This window comes from Barbus barbus, assembly GCF_936440315.1.
Source record: "Barbus barbus genome assembly, chromosome: 2".
Classification (NCBI taxonomy): Eukaryota; Metazoa; Chordata; class Actinopteri; order Cypriniformes; family Cyprinidae; genus Barbus; species Barbus barbus.
In genome coordinates this window covers 6,341,970-6,363,965 of record NC_136730.1, presented here as the reverse complement: position 1 = coordinate 6,363,965, position 21,996 = coordinate 6,341,970, and the positions used below count along the sequence as shown (strand labels likewise).

General features: G+C 37.6%; 2 protein-coding genes across 2 annotated transcripts; one reads left to right on the top strand and one right to left on the bottom strand.

The window, feature by feature from the left end:
- Positions 1–15,932: 15,932 nt before the first annotated feature.
- LOC306876961 (aerolysin-like protein) lies at positions 15,933–16,787 on the top strand (the record flags this gene model as incomplete). Its single annotated transcript, XM_079428443.1, has 1 exon — positions 15,933–16,787. The coding sequence occupies one exon, from the start codon at positions 15,933–15,935 to the stop codon at positions 16,785–16,787; it is 855 nt and encodes a 284-aa protein (XP_079284569.1).
- A 3,233-nt stretch (positions 16,788–20,020) lies between these two features.
- Positions 20,021–21,672, bottom strand: LOC306880105 (aerolysin-like protein). The gene is made up of 2 exons (XM_079433412.1): positions 21,614–21,672; positions 20,021–21,435 (listed from the first exon to the last, which is right to left on the bottom strand). Exon 2 carries the CDS (start codon positions 21,420–21,422, stop codon positions 20,475–20,477), a length of 948 nt encoding a protein of 315 aa, XP_079289538.1. The 5' UTR covers positions 21,423–21,435; positions 21,614–21,672; the 3' UTR covers positions 20,021–20,474.
- Positions 21,673–21,996: the final 324 nt, after the last annotated feature.

Genomic DNA, 21,996 nt, shown 5'->3' with positions numbered 1-21,996 from the left:
CATAAAACACAAATCTATAACTACTAATGAAAACTAACAAAAATACAATTATTGAAATTTTAGAGAATTACAGTCAATTGTGTCACGCAAGGAATTTTGGGAATGTCAGTTTAGGGTTTTCCACAGTAAATATAACTTGCACAATTAACGTTTTTACAGTTTTTTACCGTTCGGTTTTTGTAGGCTTATTGTAAGTGCAATTTATATGCAGAAATTCACTTTGGCGTGAATATGATAGGCAATTCGTACACATTTTACATGGTAGCTAATTCATACGATTTCGTACGACCTCACTCGTACAAATTCATACGATTTTTGCTAAATCGTACGTATTTTACGAGTTGCCAATTCATATGAATTTGTACGAATGACCTACACCTAACCCCGCCCCTAAACCTACCCGTCACTGGGGTTTAGACAAATCGTGGAGTGAGGTCGTACGAATTAGTCACCTCATAAAATACGTAGCTACGAATTGCCGTGAGATAGCGTTGGATATGCACGTGTTTGACGGGCATGCAGTTTTTGCGTGAATATAGGCTACGCACTTTTTTGGCGTGCATTTAATACGCATTTTGGCGTAGCCTACATGTAACCTATCCCACACCTACCATGCACGCCACAGTCCATTTCTGCGTATAAACTTAGCAAATCTCATTCATGTGATATTCTCTCTAGATAAGACTTTCTCAATTGGACTGGAGCCGTGTGATATTTGAAAAAAAGTAAAGTGTTGTAGCCGCCTCGTTTTCACACCCCTAGTGCTGTATGATCTCGTTTATACAAAGGAGTTATGATCTGTAAGCAAAGTTTTCTGCTAATATAGATGTGAAGTGTTGAAGGTTTAGCTGTCCCGAGCCAGAGGTCCGTGTGAGTTCAGGGGGGTAAGATGTGCTCGGCTCAAACGCGCACTGACATCTCACCTTCCAAGAGTCAGCAAAGGCTTTTAAGATCCTCCCCAACCCGTCACACCGCTCTGCCTTCACTTAATGGACTGCTTTTCTTCAAAGCTGCTGCCTCTCTGCCCGTCGCTATATCTCTCTTTGACTAGCCCTCTGATCGCTCTCCCTTCGCCGAAGCGTCACACGCTGTATTTCAAGCGCAACGTGCTCGTGATCTCGTGTCTCTGTCTCTTAAAATCATGCCTCGATTTTTGGAGGCTGAGCATGTATTTTTTCTGTCATGCCAGCTTGAACCACCTGCTATTTGTGCGTCAGTATTTTCTCTATACATTTCATGAGCCGTTCGCTATGAATAAGACAAAGAAATGTGAGTGAATAATGCAATGATTGTGCGTAAATAAAAGATTTATTGATGTTCTCAATTAAATGGCTCAAAAGTCACTCTATTTATTTTCTTAATAGGTACACATTCCTGGTCTTGTTGGCAAACAAACAGTTACAGAAAGAGATTCGAGGGAATTTAATACATGCTGTAACATTTTTATGGCATTTAAAGCATTTTGTTAAATGAGACTTAAATAATAATGTTTACATATAGTGCATCTTCACCAGGGGCGGAGCCAGGGGTGGCCGTGGCCACCACTGATCTAAGCTTGGCCACCCTGCTCAAAACTGCAGTTTTTGTCCCCTTTTTCTTGACAAGAAATGCATTTATTAAGGCGCGGAACCGGGGTATTTTTTTTTGCATCCATATCAAACGGGAGACTTTTCAGACGCGCACTTCAGCTTTGCTTCAGCGCCAGGCGCGAGTCAAATGAGCCAGCCAAATGAGCTTCGGTAGAACAATGAGATGCTGTTAGGCTATATGTCAGTAAAACAAACTTTCCTGTCCTGCTGTCATCCGTCACTGTGCTCACGGCGCACGCTCTGATCGCGTCATCATACATAAGTGCACAAGAAACTGAGCATACAACGTAGTTGTCGTCAGTCAAGTCATTAAATTACCAAAAAGGCGATTAAAGCTGCATGCATGCATGCATTACATTTCATAACGTCTCTGAAATGCATACTAAAATATAAGGCACAAACTGATATGTATTTTAATTTGTAATGTAATGCACAAGTAAATGTGAGCACAGTGCACTTATACTGGAAAGTATGCGCAATTTTTTAATTAATTTTAAAAGTACAAATGAAAATGAAACCATTTAAATGCATAAAATAACTCTATAAAGCTAATCATATAGTGAGTCCCTTTATTAAAATACCTGGAGGTGAGGAATAATACAAAAACAGTCATATCCACTCAGTATTACTTGATATAATAATTCACAAATATCTCAATTACAATTAAGTAGAAATGAATTGTATTCAGCTGTGTTTTAGGCAATAAAATAGTTTATAGTGTACCACATTTTTATATTTAAATAATGAAGATTTCTGTGCCACCCCAGGCTGGTTGCTGGCCCTTCCCTGGCCACCCCCATGAAAACATCCTGGCTCCGCCACTGATCTTCACTCCTAACACAATATCACATTTAAAACTAGGTTTAGGTCTTTGTGCACTATAAAGTTTTCAACGTTCAAAATAATTTTTTACCAATAAATTAAAAAAATAAATAAAATAAAAAACCGTACTCCTAATAATTTTAAACACAAAATTTAATATAATTAGGTCTCTTTGCACCATAAACTATATGAACGAGACATTAAAATTCTTCTTCTTCTTCTTTTATTTTTATTTGTATTTTTTAGCAATTTGTATATCTGCAAACAAGTTGTCATCAGTAGCCTATGTTTGGTCCATTTCCAGAAAAAGCTAAAGTTTTTTTTTTTTGGTGAACTTTTTGAGGTCTTAAAGTTATCTGACAAGGACAAACAGGCATACAAGTCAATTTTATTTGTCAAACTTACACACTTTTTCTGAGAACATGAATGTAGCAAATCGATTGGATCTGGTTCTATCCGTACGGATCATCCAGGTCTAATGTCGTGACCCGGGGCCACCTGCTCAGGTAAGCGGGGGAATCTGCTATGCATCCCCGCGCAAAGACGAGCTGACACCGCGGGCTGCATTTGCTGCTTCGCACATAAGCGATCTGAAAACGCAGCGCTATTTTTGTTGATGTTAATTTGCTCCGTGTTATGGCCGCGGTTCACGGCTCGGTCAGCCTTCCCTGATACTATACTCCCGTTTGTTGCTGTAAAGGTTCCCCTGTCTCATCGCGTTAGCGTTCAGACGCCCGTGAACTGTGAATGCACCTCGCAAGGGGAGATGAAGCTCTGCTGCTCATGGTCCTATATTCCGCCACTTACTGACAGAAGAGAACAGCACAGTGATACATTTATGATTCTATTCAAATAAAGCCTAAAGATAAATGTAAAATAACAACAACAACAAATACATAAAAATAAAATAAAAATTCACTCGTTTATTTAAAGAATATTTGTTTTAATGAAAACATTACCAAATCAAGTCAATCTAAATATTGTTACAGCAAATAGCCCTATATATAGCACAAATATAAAGGGACAAATATTACTGCACATCTTTACCTTGTTTTCCTCCAGCTTCCCGCGTGTCCGTGAATCTGTGAGAAGCAACTGGATGCGTCTGGAAACTCAAATGGGCGTAAAGCCTCTCTGGCCGTCTAAAAATCACCTCTTCTTTTTCTAGATTCTGAAATCCCATGAATAATTAATACACGCGGATAAAGGTATTAGAAGATATTTTAATGCAATCCATATTTAGATCTAAATAACAAAAACTGTCCAGAATATAGTCTTAAAAATGGACTGACTATGTGCTCTTTTTGATTTGCACACTGTACATTTTATTTTTCATTAAGCGTGGTTTAATTATTATGTTTGGCCTAAGGCATATTTTATGAAACAATTTATTTTTTAAACAAATGCATTAACAAAAAAGAAGTTCCAACACAAGTAAGTCTTGATTTTAGCGTAATTGCCCATGTTTAACTTAATTGCTCACACTTTTAAGGAAAAGTGTGAATTTGAGTTTAAACTTAATATTTGAAATGAAAACATTTTATGTGTTGGTGTATGACACAACCAAAGCCATTTTTATGTTTCCAAGTATGATTTCTGGACTTTAATCCTGTAAGGATTTTTGTTTTAAATAAAACTCACTGGCTGCCCTGATGAACTTCACAATACAGTTCACAGTGAATGTTGTTTTTATTTAGGCCTAATGATGTTTGGCGTCTTCGAGCTTAACTTTTTCTGCGTTTTACTCCTAAGATTGGTTGTGTAGCCTATTTAATAATTCTTTCTTACTAATTTAATGACAATGAGAACGCGTAAACTTGCAACGAGTCTTTGTTTGTCGTTTTGGTAACATAAGAGCTATTAAAAACAATAACCATCGCGCATTATTCATTAGTCTATTGGTATAATTGACACTAAAATGAACAAATAATTTCCATTGTTTTATAATGACATGATGTAAACATTAAGTAACATATTTTAACCGATTTGAGCGAAACATCTAGAAACAGCAAGAAGTTTAGCAAACGGAGGACAGGTGCGATAGTTCACTGGCATGGTCAGGACGCATTAACCAAGAGCAGAAGTCAACTGTTGGAGCAACCTGCGTCTAGTAACGTGTTTCTATAGCAACAGCAGCAGATGCTGGGGCTCAGGTGATGCGATGTGAACTATTCAACCTGCGAAAAAGTCGCAGTAATACATTTCTCCATTTTTTCTCCATTCTGTCACCGATGGAGTTTTGGTTCCTTGCCGCTGTCGCCTCTGGCTTGCTTAGTTGGGGACACTTAATTTCCAGCGATATCGTCGACCTGATTGCAAAGACACTATTTAAACTTATTGACACATTATTTTCCTTTTTTGATATTGTGCAGTGCTTTGACACAATTTGCATTGTAAAAAGCGCTATATAAATAAAGGTGACTTGACTTGACTAATGGATCGGACAACTTTGTGCGCGCATCCTATTTGCAGGTTTTGTTTTTATTGCTACGAACCATGCGCGTTTTTATCAGATCAGTCTTGCTCAGACGCGCTGACCATAATATCAGTTAGGCTGTCGGCAAACAGAAGCTTTGCCTAAATCTATGGCAGAGGATCATGCAATAGCCATTTTTGTGTTCAACATGTCGCGTATTTATTTGCCAGGATGCATGCGCACATGCACTTTTAAAATCGTGTCGCCTATATTTAAAACACTGCATGCATGGAATGCAACATTAAAAAGCTGACTCCAGCTCCGTAATTCGTGGTCCATGCATGTCTGTTCTCTCAGCGTAATTAGTCCATTTTCACTGAGACCATGCTGTGAAATCACTCATAAAATCCACCGCGCATCGGACACTGCCAGGAGACATTTTGTGCCCTGGTCGGTCTCCCCTGCCCAGGCGGGCACACGTGAAAGCGCTGTCACTGATACATCAAAACAAAAGCAATCTGAGCAGACGTCCCGGAGATGCACCGTCACAGGCCTCCGCAGAGCCAATGAGTTTCCAGTATAACTCCATTCTTCCCCTCCACCTCGGGTACGTTGCGCTGTACAATTCTCATGGAATATTAATGCTCTGCCTTGTTGATGCATCATTTTTCTTAGTCATAAACTTCCCCTGTGCAATTCAGCTGTCTTAAGCAAGAGTTCTGTCTTGATCTGAATAATCAAATTCCACACTGAAACAATTAGGAAAAAATACTAAAACGTAAGACTCAGGTTCTAGTTGACAGACCCCCAAGAATCAAGAATTTCAGAATCAACACTCTTAATTTTTTTTTGGAGAAAAGGTTCTTTGCTGGCACTGATGATTCCATGAAGAACCTTATAATATTTATACATATATATTATAATATTTATATATATACATCCACATAATATTTGCATTCCACAAAAGGTTCTTTAGATTATTAAAATGTTTCTCCGACTAAGAAAAAATGATCTTTTAAGAACTGTTCACTGAAAGGTTCTTTGTAAAACAAAAATAGTTCTTCTATGGAACTGTTGCGAAAACCAACTGTGGAACTTCTATATTTAAGAGTTTATATTAAGAGTGCATATAAGACATAATAAAATAATATCTCTATGCTGGGTTGTGAAGAGGTCAAAGGAAAACATTCAAAGAATTAAAGCAAACATTAAGAAAATGTTCATGTTAAACATTAAGAAAAACATTTACTATAGGAAACATTTATCAATACCTAGGTCACTTTTTCAGAACTCTTCACACAATTCTTCTCACCAACTTTCATCTTGCCACAGCAGTCAATTTTTCATCCAAAATGCATTAAAACTAACGCTTCATATACATCTCAAATCATCTTTTCCTTCCATAAAACTAGTCAAGGTTGTCACCCAACAAACACACACTGTCACTAATAAAACAATGGCCTAAAACATAATAACAGATAGCATTACAATTTTTTCTTTTGTAAAATTTCTTTACAAAACAAGAATAACTGCTAGAATTCACTGCATTATGTTACATGGTTCATGTTTACAGCATTATTCCTACATTTATGGTATTTAATTTTTTGGATTTTGAATATATTTCAATATGGCATTGCTGTAGAAATGTAGCAGACTGAAGTCTAATATTATGTTATGTACTGAGAAATAGGCCCTAGCGATTGTAGCAAGAACTGTAATATGGCTTCTTCTTCTTCTCATATGAGACAGCATTATATAATATCCCCTAGCAGCCGTAACCACTCCCTCGTGGAGGGCCCAGGATGACAAAGGTTCAAGTCTAAAGGTGGACAGAAATTGGGGCACTCATCCATCAGGTGTTGGGCGGTCTGCTCAGGAGCTCCGCATTGGCAGGAAGCTGACTGCTGCAGTCCCCAGTGGTACATGAATGCACCAAAGCGACCAACACCAGTTCGCAGAAGATTCAAGGACACCCATTCTTTTCTTGGTAGCTCAGCGCCAGGTGGTAGGGCTGTGTTAGGGGCTATGTTCAGATGTTCAGGTCAAGACACCTGTTACCAGTCGTTAATCCATGATTCACAGATGTCAAACTGAATTCACAAGCCTAGCTGCATGTCGGGAGAAGGGATGATGTGACTTCAATCATTGCTGACCCAGAAGATTTGACTGCTCCACTAAATCATGGAGCAGATGGCTTGGAGATGTTAAGGCCTTGGTGACGAGAGTATGAGTGTGGTGTTCTCTGCGAAGAGGTGCTGGGGAAATGTCTTTTTGGGAGTGTGTTTGGTCGCAGCATGAACACACACATTCACGCTCGCAGGCGAGACGTCATTATATATACATGATCAATCTTTAATCTGCTCCATAGAAACTGAATTGCTACCATGCACTCTCAAAGCCAACATCAAAATTTCATACAGGTAATTGAGATAAAACCAAAATGGAGGGCGTTTCGTCTCCATTACCCTCCGCTCGTCAAAAATACATTTCCGTGTGGCAGAAACGAGGATGGGTGTTAGACAGTGCTAGACTGTGATTTTTAGGAAGAGACCAGTCACACCTGTCATCAAACACAGCGAAAGCTGAATTTGAGACAATAACCGGCCCTACTGGTAATAAAATAGAGTAAATTCCAAACATGTGTCATGATTATTTGTATAATAATAGGCTAAAGATCTTGGTTATGACTTAAGACGAATAAATCAAAGCCCTGCATTAACAATATTCCAAAATAAACTGAATTTGAGTGCAAGTTCACAGTGAAAAACGTCAGACACATCTGTTTTCGTCAAGTGATGACAGACAGTCGCACATGACCTGAACTTTTGCCCCTCGCTACTTCTCTGCGCTGTTTACAGGCCCTGAGGCGTGTGTGTTGACTTCCCACACACACACACATTGCCATGTCGAAGTCGCTTAGAGGTCATGTGATTCTGGTTGTTTTGGGCACCTCACCTGAGACCGGTGAGTTTCACATTATGCATAACCGCATACACACACATCCTGCTGTTTTTTTAAAATGTATCTGACCTTACTTTTAACCTGTAGCAGATGATGCCTCACGGACTGACAGCAAGTGATAATCAAAGAAAGAGAAATAAAGAGAACAGGGCCACCTAGTGCTCACTGGACTGCAGTTCAACAAACGAGCACAATGAATAAGGTTAGTGCACCCTTATGAAATTTGTCATAATTTTTTAAATTCCAAACCTGAATTTTTTATTTCGTTTTTTTTTTCCTGTGGAATGCTTTAAAAGAATCCTCATGGAGCCTTGCAATAAGCAGACATGAAATCATTATGAAATATACAAAGAAATTTACAGCAAAAATAAACACTGATGTTTTGATGATTTCAGTAGGCTATATCATGATTTGCATGTTTGCCTTTAACCCTATAAAGTTCAAGTTCAGTTTTATTTCTAGAGCACATTTAAGCACGAAACAAGGCTGACCAAAGTACTGCACAACAAACAATAATATATAATGAGGAGAAAATCAGTAAACAAATTAAAACCATTCAGAGACCAATACAACGACAAAAACAGATTAAAACCATTCAAAAGCACACATTACTACATGTTAAAAGCCAGAGAGAAAAGATATGACCTGAACTCAGATGAAGTGGAAGCCATTCTAATGTGAACTGGTAAGCTTTTTATATAAAGCTTTATCATATTTGATACACCGATTTCTATAGTCTCTAAATGATCAACATGATCAAAACTTTGGTGAAAAAACTGTTGAACACAATCTACTTCATGCCTCCTGCCATCTGATTGATATTTTTTTTTAAGCAAATAAAAGGCCTTACAATCGTAAGAACATACACCTTCAGGTCGTGGATGGATGGTGTTAATGGATTTTTTATAAAGTAATCACAGAACAACCTTTATATTGTTAGTTTAAAAAACTCCAAGACTGAACATATTAAAGTTTTATTAGTGCTTCATCTTCACACATCTTCAAAAATCTGTCCAATCTTTGCTTTTCCTCCCCATTTACTGACATTTATACCCTATTATATGTCCTGCAATAACCTCCTGTAAAAATATCAAGCCGTTTGCTACACGAGTGAGCATCACTGGAGAAATACTCACAGATGACTGTAGCCTGTAAAATATATAAATGTGTGTGTTATCTGTAACTTTACATCTCCTCCAGACAGATTAAATTTTTCCAGGCTTGTTAGTTTTAAAAAATAGTAGCAACAACATTCTGTGTGTTTTTTTTTATTATTTTATTTTATTTTTTTAATATGGGATGCATTTTTAATGAAAACAGTTCTCTTAGCTGTAAATGTCAATGCAAATGGTCACTGGGACATGTCACTGTCATTAAAAATGATTAGCTTATTAGCTTTTGATAAGCTTTTGATAAACTCACATCATTAACATTTGAGCCCCCACATATTTTCTGCATATATTTTACAGCAAATGTGGGTGTATCGCAGTGACTTTTCACTTCTTAATTCACTCCTAAGAATATCTGCATCATGATATTTTCAGAAATGAGTGTGTCGGATAAAGGAGACATACAAAATGTGCAGAGCAGTAGTAGGACCAAGATTAAAAACCACTGACGTAAAACATTGATCAATACATTGGGGACCTTTCACATGCTTGGTCATTAGGAAGAGTAATTTTCCAGTGAAAATTATTCAGAATGACTGTGAAAACTGAAACTTGGAACCCAACATTTTTTCTCACATATTTCAACACTATATTTTCTCAACACTGGAGCACTGAAGAAGGGTGTGCCTTAAACAAGTCAAGTCAAGTCACCTTTATTTATATAGCGCTTTTAACAATGTAAATTGTGTCAAAGCAACTGCACAATATCAAAAAAGGAAAATAGTGTGTCAATAATGTAAAATGAAAAGATAAAAAAAAAGATTTTCAGTTAAAGTCATTTCATTATTGAATTGATGTCATCATCCAGCTCAGTTCAGTTTAAATAGTGTCTTTGCAATCAGGTCGACGATATCGCTGCAAATGAAGTGTCCCCAACTAAGCAAGCCAAAGGCGACAGCGGCAAGGAACCAAAACTCCATCGAATGGAGAAAAAAACCTTGGGAGAAACCAGGCTCAGTCGGGGGGCCAGTTCTCCTCTGGCCAAACAAACCAGCAGTTCAATTCCAACTGCAGCAAAGTCAGATTGTAAGGGCTCAACTGGTTCCAGTGGTCTTTTCCGATGGCTGTCTAAGTGGCGGGGTCCTCACTGGGGATCTGTCTCTGGTGCTCATCTCGGTGTCCTGGTCTCCGCTGATGTTCAGGGCTGTAGAGGTCGTCTCTGGGTGCTGATCCACCATCTGATCTGGATACGGACTGGATCTGGTGACTGCAGTGACCATCTGGGCTGGATACGGACCGGATCGGGTGGCTACGGTGACTGGGGATATGTCCCCGGGGTTCATCCAGGTGTCCGGCCTCCGCCGACGATCAGGGCCACATACATCATCTCCCGGCGCCGATCCACCATCTGATCCGGACACGGACTGAGAAACAGAATAGAAACAGACAAATATTAGCATAGATGCCATTCTTCTTATGATGTAACGAGTACATCATGTGTTATGCGGAGTGTTCCCGGTTCCGGTTGATCTAATTAATGCAGCCTAACAATTCTTTAACGGATTTGAATAATAGAAGTGTATTAGTGTGTTATGTGTAAGCCAGGTTAAAGAAATGTGTCTTTAATCTAGATTTAAACTGACAGAGTGTGTCTGCCTGCCAAACAGTATTAGGTAGATTGTTCCAGAGTTTGGGTGCTAAATAGGAAAAGGATCTGCCGCCCGCAGTCGATTTTGATATTCTAGGTATTATCAAACGGCCAGAGTTTTGAGAATGCAGCGGATGTGGAGGACTAATGTGATAAGAGCTCGCTCAAGTACTGAGGAGCTAAACCATTCAGAGCTTTATAAGTAATTAACAAGATTTTAAAATCTATACGATGTTTGATGGGGAGCCAATGCAGTGTTGACAGAACCGGGCTAATATGGTCGTACTTCCTGGTTCTAGTAAGGACTCTAGCTGCTGCATTTTGGACCAACTGTAATTTGTTGATCAAGCGTGCAGAACAACCACGTTGACGTTGAGAGCATAGGTCGCAATTTAGATATGTTTTTGAGATGGAAAAACGCAGTTTTACAGATGCTAGAAACATGGCTTTCAAATGAAAGATTGCTATCAAACAGCACACCTAGGTTCCTAACTGATGAAAAGAATTGACAGAGCAGCCGTCAGGTGTTAGATAGTGTTCTAGGTTATTACATGTGTGGTTTTTAGGTCTGATAATTAACACCTCTGATTTTTCAGAATTTAGCAGTAAGAAGTTACTTGTCATCCAGTTTTTTATCGACTATGCATTGCGCTAGTTTCTCAATTTGGTGTGTTTCACCAGGCTGTGAACAAATATAGAGCTGAGTATCATCAGCATAACAGTGAAAACTAACACCATGTCTCCTGATAATATCTCCCAAGGGTAACATGTAAAGCGTGAAAAGTAACGCCCCTAGTACTGAGCCTTGAGGTACTCCGTACTGCACGTGTGATCGATATGATACCTCTCCATTCACTGCTACGAACTGATGGCATTCAGATAAGTACGATTTGAACCATGCTAATGCAATTCTACTAATGCCAACAAAGTGTTCTAGTCTATTTAAAAGAATGTTGTGGTCGATAGTGTCGAACGCAGCGCTAAGATCCAGTACAACTAATAAAGAGATACAACCACGATGCTCCATCTGTGCTCCATTTTCCGGGCTCTCTTTAAGGTGCGAGTGTGCTCATTATACCACGGAGTCAGACTGTTTTCTTTGATCTTCCTTAAGCGTAAAGGAGCAACTGTATCTAAAGTGCTAGAAAAGAGAGAGTCCATAGTTTCTGTTACATCATCAAGTTTTTCTGCGCTGTTGGATATGCTGAGGAATTTAGATAAATCAGGAAGATTACTTACAAAGCAGTCTTTTGTGGTAGAAGTGATTGTTCTACCATACTTGTAACAAGGTGTAGAATTTACAGTTTTAGCTATATGGAGTTTACACAAGACTAGATAATGATCTACACCACTAACATCAATTCCATGTGACAGTATTCAATCTAGAGTATGATTTCGACAATGAGTAGGTCCAGAAACGTGTTGTCTAACCCCAATAGAGTTCAGAATCTCTATGAATGCTGATCCTAATGCATCTTTTTCATTATCAACATGGATATTAAAATCGCCAACAATTAAGACTTTATCTGCAGCCAGTACTAACTCAGATAGAAAATCAGCAAATTCTTTAATAAAGTCTGTGTGGTGCCCTGGTGGCGTGTATACAGTAGCCAGTACAAACATCACAGGGGATTTATCACTAACACGTGTTTCTCTAGATAATGTTATACGCAGCACCATAACTTCAAACAAGTTAAAGCCTGCCCTCCGAGACATACTGAAAATATTGCTATAAATTGTAGCAACACCTCCCCCTTTACCTTTCGGACGTGGCTCATTTTTATAGCAGTAATCTTGAGGGGTGGACTCATTTAAAGTAATGTATTCATCTGGTTTTAGCCATGTTTCTGTCAAACAGAGCAAATCTAGATTATTATCACTGATCACATCATTTACAAAAAGTGCTTTTGTAGAAAGGCACCTGATATTCAGTAAGCCAAGCTTTATCAATTATTTCTCTGTATTGTAAAGATTTTTTATTTGTTTAACATCAATTAAATTGCTACTCTTAATTTGGTTTGGACGTTTTCTGTATTTTCTAGTTCGGGGAACAGACACAGTCTCTATAGTGTGATATCTGGGTGAAGGAGTCTCTATGTGCTGAGAATTAACTAACTTCTGTGACGTAAAGCGGCTAGCAGACGGTCAGATTAGCCAGTCTGTCTGCTTCCTGACCTGGGCCCCAGTTAGTCAAGTACGAACTCTAAGACTATGTGCCATATTTCTAGAGAGAAGAGCGGCACCACCCCAGGAGGGATGAACTCCATCTCTTTTCAACAGGTCAGGTCTGCCCCAAAAACTCGTCCAATTGTCTATAAAGTCTATGCTATTCTGCGGGCACCATTTAGACATCCAGCCATTGAGTGACAGCAGTCTGCTATGAATCTCATCGCCATGGTAAGCAGGGAGGGGACCAAAGCATATTACAGTGTCTGACATCGTACTTGCAAGTTCACACACCTCTTTAACATTATATTTAGTGATCTCCGACTGGCAAAGTCGAACATCATTAGCGCCGACGTGGATAACAATCTTACTGAATTTACGTTTAGCATTAGCCAGCACTTTTAAATTTGCCAAGATGTCAGGCGCTCTGGCTCCCGGTAAATAATGGACTATGGTGGCTGGTGTCTCTATTTTCACGTTCCGTACAATAGAATCGCCAATAACTAGAGCACTTTCATCAGGTTTCTCAGTGGGTGCGTCACTGAGTGGGGAGAACCTGTTTGATGATCGGAACGGAAGAGCAGTGTTTTGACCCGCGACTAGGCCGCCTCACAGTCACCCAGCTGCCCTGCTGCACGGGCTCAACCGGAACCGAACAATGCACAGGACTCCCTGAGCTAGTCGCATCCAAAGCAGTATCTACAGCCCTCACATTCTTACTATCCTCAACTAAAGTTTGGATGCGTGTCTCTAATTCTGAAACCTTCTCTGTCAGCGAGAGAGAAATGAAAACGGAGCGAGAAACAAGAAAACAATAATAGGCGCAAATAGAAACGTGAATGGAACCACGAATGGAATGGTTTTAAAAAGCGAACGATCAAATTAGTTAGATTAGTTTGATAGATAATACCAGAAATATGGTGGGAATTAAGTTATATATTATCACTTTAAACAACAGAGAGTGAAAGTAAGGTAAAGATTCAATAAAAAAGCGGCGCTACAAATGCAACCCTCTCAGCAGCCCAACAGACAGGGACAGACTGAAGCAATCCAACCTGCAACACCCCTGCAAAAACATGCATCTTCATCATGTTTTATATATTTCATTTTAGTTTCAGAAAAATGTGGTTTTCTGTATTTACAAATAACAGACTTTGATTTAATTTGAGAAGATTGGGAAGAGATTGTTAATCCAAATGAAGTAGAGACATTATTGATTAATGTACATGAAATATGGTTAAGAATTTATCTCTATCAGGGGCTGTTGTTACTTTATTCAGGTAATTCTTCTGCATATAAAGAACGATGGGAGGTAGAAATGCAGGAGGAGATTGCTCGGGAGGATTGGGCAAATATTTGTCGTGAGGTTCATAGGGTGACTAACTCAAATATGTGGAGAGAATTTAAATGGAAAATCATCTTCAGATATTTCTGCACTTAACAAATTGTGACAAAGATAAATACAAGATTCTCTGACAAATGTTTGAAGGACTGTGGAGTACAATCTGGCAATTATAATCACATTTTTTGGTCTTGTCCAAAGCAAAAAAACATTTTGGGATTTGGGATTGGCAAGTTTGAATATATTTCATGCCGTTATTCATTTTGACCCTGTAGTTGCTACACTCTAAACAAATCTGTAAAAATAGGGTAAAATATACTGTATAAGTTGAAGGAATTTTTCTGTATTTATTGATGATTTACAGGTGTTTTACCTGTATTTTGAATTTTACACTTAATTGCATTGTGTTTCAGAGTTAACAGAAATGTCTGTAAAATTAATGGATAATGTTGTGTGTAATGAGCTGCCAGTACTCTTTCTGTTATTTTACAGATTTATTTTTTAATAAAATATATTTCAGGGGTAATACCTAAGGGTATAAAGGAAAGAAGATTGAATTACTTCAGATACTCAGATACTGGTAGCCACCCCCTGAATTGGAGCACAAGGAATACCATAATAAGTATACTAAAATAATAAATACTACATATTCAAAATTCTGGTATGTTAATGTTTTGTTCTGGTGTCTGATTTAATGATCTGAATTTTTGTTGTAATTTCCTTTTTTTGGATTTGATTTGATTTTAATTTCTTTTATTTCTTCAGTCTCTGTTTGCTATATTTTGTATGGGGCAAAAAAAAAAAAAAGGAGTTAATTTCTCTAATTTCTTTCTTTAATTTTTTTTAACATGTTTTGATCGATAGCATAAAATACTTTTTTGTGTTTAAAATTGCTATTGTTTCTTAAGTCTTTAGTCAACTATATTTTTCTATTATTTTATATGTCAGGCTTAACAGGGCTAAGCATTAAAAAATGATTCTAAAATTATTCAGTTACTAGAATGTTGGGAATTTACGACCAGAAAATCGGTCAGCACCCTTTTTTTGTACTCCCTAATGCGATACAGCACAACAGAATCTGTTGAAATAAATATTGCAAGACAATCATTGAGTCAGACATGATTTGAATTAAGCTAGGCTCAAAGTTAATCAAAAGGAGCACTAATCACAGTAATGTAAAGCTTTCACTCACAACTATTTATGTAACTTTATGTAACTATTTATGTAAAAAAGCTCTGAACAGAGCTAAATCACATCATCTTTCATAAGTAATCATATTTTAATTTAAAACACAGAGTTTAATTAATCAGTCATGAAGGCATATATATGGGCATTTCCATAGCCAAAAACCCCAAATTTTGTTATATTGATACGTTTGACACTTTAATCCAAATAAACGTATGATGCATTTAAGTTATACGTCTTATCAATTTTCACATGCAACTACTTTTATTTTTTATTTTTGGCAGATGACTCTGACACAGGGTGTGTTTTTCTAGGTACCGCCTGCCCCGTTTGGATCTGTATTTAAGCTGTTGTCCAGTCAAACATATCTTACATTTCTGGCTTTCATTAGACAAGCTGATCTTGAGAAAACGTTCATCAGGCTACAGTCATCTGTGAGTATTTTTCCAGTGATGCTCACTCATGTAGCAAACAGCTTGATATTTTGCAGGAGGTTATTGCAGGACATATAATAGGGTATAGATATCAGTAAATGAGGATTAAAAGCAAATAGAAATTACTTTAAGAGAGTTGAAACAAGGAACAAAATGTTCTAAAGAATTTAAAAAATGTTTTAGATAATGAGACACAAAAATAAATGTATTTCACATACATCTCTGTTATATTGAATGTTATTCTGTGATGTCATTTTCAGATGTACTTTAAAGATGTCCAGCCCAACAACTCTGCAAAAAGTTGGTGGCTTTCAGATGGCAGAAGTGAAACCTTTGGCAATCCAGATGGACCGTATCAAGAGTACGTATTCAAGTCTGGTGAGTGTTTCACCTCACTGTGCCTCTGGGGGAACGGAGAAGGAACACGTCTTGGAGCCATCAAATTCAAGACCAACCAGGGTGGAGAATTTTTTGCAAACATGACAAACTGGGGTTTGAAAAAAGAATATCCCATTGATATCGGCTCTAGATTTTGTTTGGGAGTTGAAGGAAGATCTGGTTCAGATATTGACTGCATGGGATTCATGTTTCTCAATGCAGTTCAATCAACAGTTCTCGCCAATGTCAACTATCCCACTCTCCACCAGCTGATACCACAGGTGGCAATGGAAGAGATCAAATCTGGCTCTTACGTGAATGAAACCTCCACTAACCAACAGCAAACAATTGAAACGTCAAAGAAAGTGACCAAAATATCTTCATGGTCTGTGAGTAACAGCTTGACAGAAACATTTAGTGTGGAAGTGAAGGCAGGGATTCCAGAGGTTCTAGAAGTTTCTACAGGATTCAATGTCAGCGTTGGAGCAGAAAGCACTTACAGTCATGAGCACACCGATGAGAGAACCGAAACACTGTCTTCCACTGTAGATGTTCCACCGAGAAAAAGGGTGGATGTTGACATCACCATCGGCAGAGCCACGTTTGACCTGCCGTACACTGGCACAGTGAAGATCACTTGCAAGAACAGCAGTGTGTTAGAGTATGAAACCAAGGGCCAATACAAAGGCATCACTTACACTGATATCAAAGTGAATACTAAAGAATCCGATCTGTAATGTTAAGATTGTTCTTAGCTGGGTTTTATCTGATTTTACCAGCAATGTATCAGTTGACCAACCTTTGATCGTGTTTTGTTTTGATTTGTCTGCACTGATCCATTTCAAATGACTCTTTGCTCAATGATATTAAACAGGAAAAAAGTATATGCTCAGCATTGTCTTTTCCAAATAATCTATTCTGATTCTGTTACAAAATATTCATGCAGCTCCATTTTGTAATCATCGCTACTAATAAATTATGTGATTTACTTCATCATGTATGACTTTCAGATTTAATCAAATATAAAAAAAAAGCTTTGCATTTTAAATGAACCCTGTGTGTAAATGAACTTGTAGCTCTATATTTAATGGTGTTGTTTTATCGAATATAATTGTTTCGTTTGAAGTCAGTACAGCGTAGGCCTACTATAATACATTGCCGACTTACATGCCCATGAGTGCCCATTTTGGCAGGGTTGAAATTTCATTTCAAATTAAAACTGATGCTTCACACTGGAATTCGATCTCTGATTCTTTGAACAGTAAACCCTGCCTACTTTATTTTCATTTGTTGTCATCAGGGGCGAGGGAAAAGATGAATGATAGAAGTGCTAATGCAAATTTTCAACAAAGAATCATGAGTACCCCATAACAGCACGTTATACCTTTAAAACTTTAATAAACTATATCAGGTTATGTTATTTTTAACTGATTATTAGTTGTTTAATGCTTTGCAAGGCAAATTGACAAAGTTCCACTTGCATTCCTTAGGACAAGTGAAATATTCATATTCATATTTATATTTAGTAAATTTTGATTTTTTTTTTCTTTTCTTTTCCTTTCCTTTTTTTTTTTTACTCAAACTAATATTATTATTATTTTATTTTTTGCTCAAATTATTGGCAACTATAAGTCAGCATAAGTCACACCCAATTGTAAAAAATGACCATACTGCTAAAGTAAAAACCTGTTAAATTGTTAACAGTAAGTTCCCCTATTATATACTGTGAAAAACTATATTGGACATTACATGTAATTTTACGGTAGCATACCGATTTTGGAAGTGAAAAAGAACATATCATTTACAGTGAATTATGTGTGAGAAATTTTGAATTTATCATATTTAGCCTACATATACTTACTATATGGATATTAAGATATATATATTTATATTCATATGTTCAATATTCCTTTATACCACAATTAACCATATAACATCATATAACTGTTTGAGCACAGGGCCTATGAGGCCTTTCTCTGCCTTGCACGAGAATGTGTCAAGTTCTTGCTTGCTTAGGAAAAACAGAATATCATGAGGATTCTGGGAAGACGCTACGTGAGGAATGAAATGTATCAAATGTGTTTATCGCACTTACTTAGCTATATATGAGCATATTGGGAGATAGCTATTGAAAACATGGGGCAAAAGGGTATAAAAGCAGAGAACCATGTTCACTTATTTTTGTCACACATATTGCATATTGCGTCCAATTTTGGTGAGCTCGTGCAAATTGTAGCCTCTTTTTCCTATTTGTAGTGGAGATGAGTGGTACCCGGTGGGGTCTTCTGCTGTTGTAGCCCATCCGCCTCAAGGTTGTGCGTGTTGTGGCTTCACAAATGCTTTGCTGCATACCTCGGTTGTAACGAGTGGTTATTTCAGTCAAAGTTGCTCTTCTATCAGCTTGAATCAGTCGGCCCATTCTCCTCTGACCTCTAGCATCAACAAGGCATTTTCGCCCACAGGACTGCCGCATACTGGATGTTTTTCCCTTTTCACACCATTCTTTGTAAACCCTAGTAATGGTTGTGCATGAAAATCCCAGTAACTGAGCAGATTGTGAAATACTCAGACTGGCCAGTCTGGCACCAACAACCATGTCACGCTCAAAATTGCTTAAATCACCTTTCTTTCCCATTCTGACATTCAGTTTGGAGTTCAGGAGATTGTCTTGACCAGGACCACACCCCTAAATGCATTGAAGCAACTGCCATGTGATTGGTTGATTAGATAATTGCATTAATGACAAATTGAACAGGTGTTCCTAATAATCCTTTAGGTATATATATATATATATATATATATTTTTTTTTTTTTTTTTAATAACTATGTTGCGTCTTAGTTGTTTTCTTATCAGTTGTGTACATTAGGGTTGTATGTTACATCTAATGTTGTTAAATTAATATTTATTGCATTATTTCAGTTTCATGTGTGTTACCATGATGGTGTTTAGTGTTTGTGTGAATGACACTGTGCACCTTCTATATATGTTAACATTTAAATGCTGCTTGTGATGGGCTTTGGATCATCATGTGACTTTCTCATCACCACCTGCTTTTGGTATATAAGTGTATTACGAAGGTACAAAAAAGATTTCAGTATCAGTTAATGAAATTACGGTATTTAAATGTAAATTTTAGTTAAATCCGTAAAAACCTAAAATGTTGCTACCATATTTTTTATGGTAATAACAGTCAATCACAGGAATACAGAATCAGTTCTGTTAATGAATCTCACACACAGCTGTACTGGAAGAGAATCACAAGAATCACGATACTCACACCAGTGATAAAGTTACACTGATCGTATCCAAAGACTATAGAGTCAAATTCTGCGAAGCTCATGGTGAGATCTCTTTCTCATCTGTTCTTCTACAGATGGGTCTAGCCTGTTCTATCATTGTTAGCTTTACTTTAAATGTCACTTATTCCAAGTTTGAGTGTTTTAACAGTTATAAATTTAGTTCATGGCAAGCAAACTGTAAAAAAAAAAGTACAATTTTGGCAAACTTGCAGCCAGCAGCTTACTATAAAATTACAGCGAATTCACATTGCACTCGAAAGGAAAAAGGTTTTAGAGTAAATGCTCAAATTAAGTGTAAGTTCATGTGTTTTCGCACAAAATGATATGGGGGTGATCTGTTCGTGTTAAATGTACTGTTAGGATATTAAAGGGATTCTGTTTGTCTGAGTTTTGTGGGTCATCACTGTGCTGAAGAGTAGAACCTGTGTTTAAGTCAAGGATGAGCAGAGAAACACTGATGTTCTGCAGCATGTCACTTTTGATTTATATTTCCTCAAATTGCTCAACCTGAACCTGGTTTCCACTTGTTTGGTTCTAAAAATCTGGACCTAATGAAATTTGTATGATTGCATACATTAATACATGGAAACACTGGTGTGCTAAATTAGATTAGTAATGTATTCCTCACAGCCGGACATGTACAAGAAACAGAAAATTGATACCATTGTTAATTTAATGAAGTGTAATCCTTTTATTAAATGTCAGATTAAACACATCTGAAAATCTTACATGATCAAGTGAGATTTTATATTAAAGAGATTACACAAAGTATTAGCTATATGAATGTTGCTATATTAAAATAATAAAACATAATTTCAAGAATAACAGTGTTGAGTTCATATATATATATATATGTATATATATATCCCTTGAACACCCAGGACAATTACGATTAAATGTAGAGTAACTGATATTCTAAAGATTATATTAAAGCGATTAGACAGAGTATAAACTATATGAATGTATCTGTAATAAAATCATAAAATATTATTTAAAGAATAATGTGGAATATATATTTTCCCTAAAATCCCCTGATATTATATGTAGAATAACTGATACATTACTGATAATATCAGAAGGAAAATGAAAAAAATTATGTGTTGCATGTATAATCTGCCTTAACATTACAGATCATATTCTTTAGTATTCACTTTGATATCAGTGTAAGTGACGCCTTTGTATTGGCCCCTGGTCCCAAACTCTAACACACTGCCGTTCTTGCAAGTGATCTTCAATGTGCCAGTGTAAGGCAGGTCAAACGTGGCTCTGCCGATGTTGATATCAATATCCACCTTCTTTTTAGGCGGCACGTCAAGAGGGAAGGTCAGAGTTTCGGTTCTCTCATCGGTGTACTCATGACTGTAAGTGCTTTCTGATCCAACGCTGACACTGAATCCTGTAGAAACGTCTGCAATCCCTGGAATCCCTGCCTTCACTTCCACACTGAATGTTGCTGTAATGCTGTTACTCATGGACCATGAAGATTTTTTGGTCACTTTCTTTGAAGTTTCCACTGTTTGCTTTTGATTAGCAGAGGTTTCATTCTTGTAAGCGATGGATTTGATCTCTTCCACTGACACCTTTGGTATCAGCTGGTGGAGAGTGGGATAGCTGACATTGGTGAGAACTGTTGATTGAACTGCATTAAGAAACATGAATCCTATGCGGTCAATATCTGCACCAGCTCTTCCTACAACTCCCAGACAAAACCCAGAGCCGACATCCATGGGATATTCTGTTGGCAGGGAGTATTTGGTCATTCTTGCTAAAAATTCTCCACCTTGATTGGTCTTGAATTTGATGGCTCCAAGACGTCTTTTTTCTCCATTGTCCCACAGGGACAGTGAGGTGAAACACTCACCAGACTTGAATGCGTACTCTTGATACGGTCCGGCTGGATTGCCAAAGGTTTCACTTCTGCCATCTGAAAGCCAAACCTTGACAGCCTTCACCTGCCATTCTCCCAGCCACACCCCGATCTTCTCTAAATTGGCACCGTTCTTCTCACCTGTAAATGAAAATGGAGCACCTCCTCCACCACCAATGTTTTGCACAGTTGTTGGTTTGGACATCTTTAAACTGAATCTGAAAATTAGATCACAGAATAACATTCAAATCAACATCAGATATAAATCAAGTGGATTAATTAATTAGCCCTCAGATGACACCAGGCCCTGTTGTATAATTATAACCTCCTACAAAGTATCAAGTTGTTTGATACACAAATTACATTTTAAGTGCCCATTACTAGAAATATACTCACATAGATGACTGTAGTCTGATTAACTTTTTCTCAAAATCAGCTCGTCTGGTGAAAGTCAGAAAAGTGAGATGGTTTTGAAGAGGCTGCTGCTTAAATAGAGCTCCAAAGCAGGCAGGTGGTGCGCTTAAAGGTAAAATAAAAATTTGTTTTGGTTATACAACACCCGTTTAATTTGCATCTTTTGCATTTCAGAACAGGCAACTATATGTGACAGGTGAATTTTCATGAAATACAGTGGAAAAAATTTGTTTGTTGGCCCTGAGCTTGTTCTGTGTTTCTGGGCTCTCAATGCAAAATTTTATAATTGACCTGGGAAACTTTATTACAAGCTGGCAGATCACCTTGAAGCAGTAACACACTACCATCTCCCAAGTCAGTTGTGT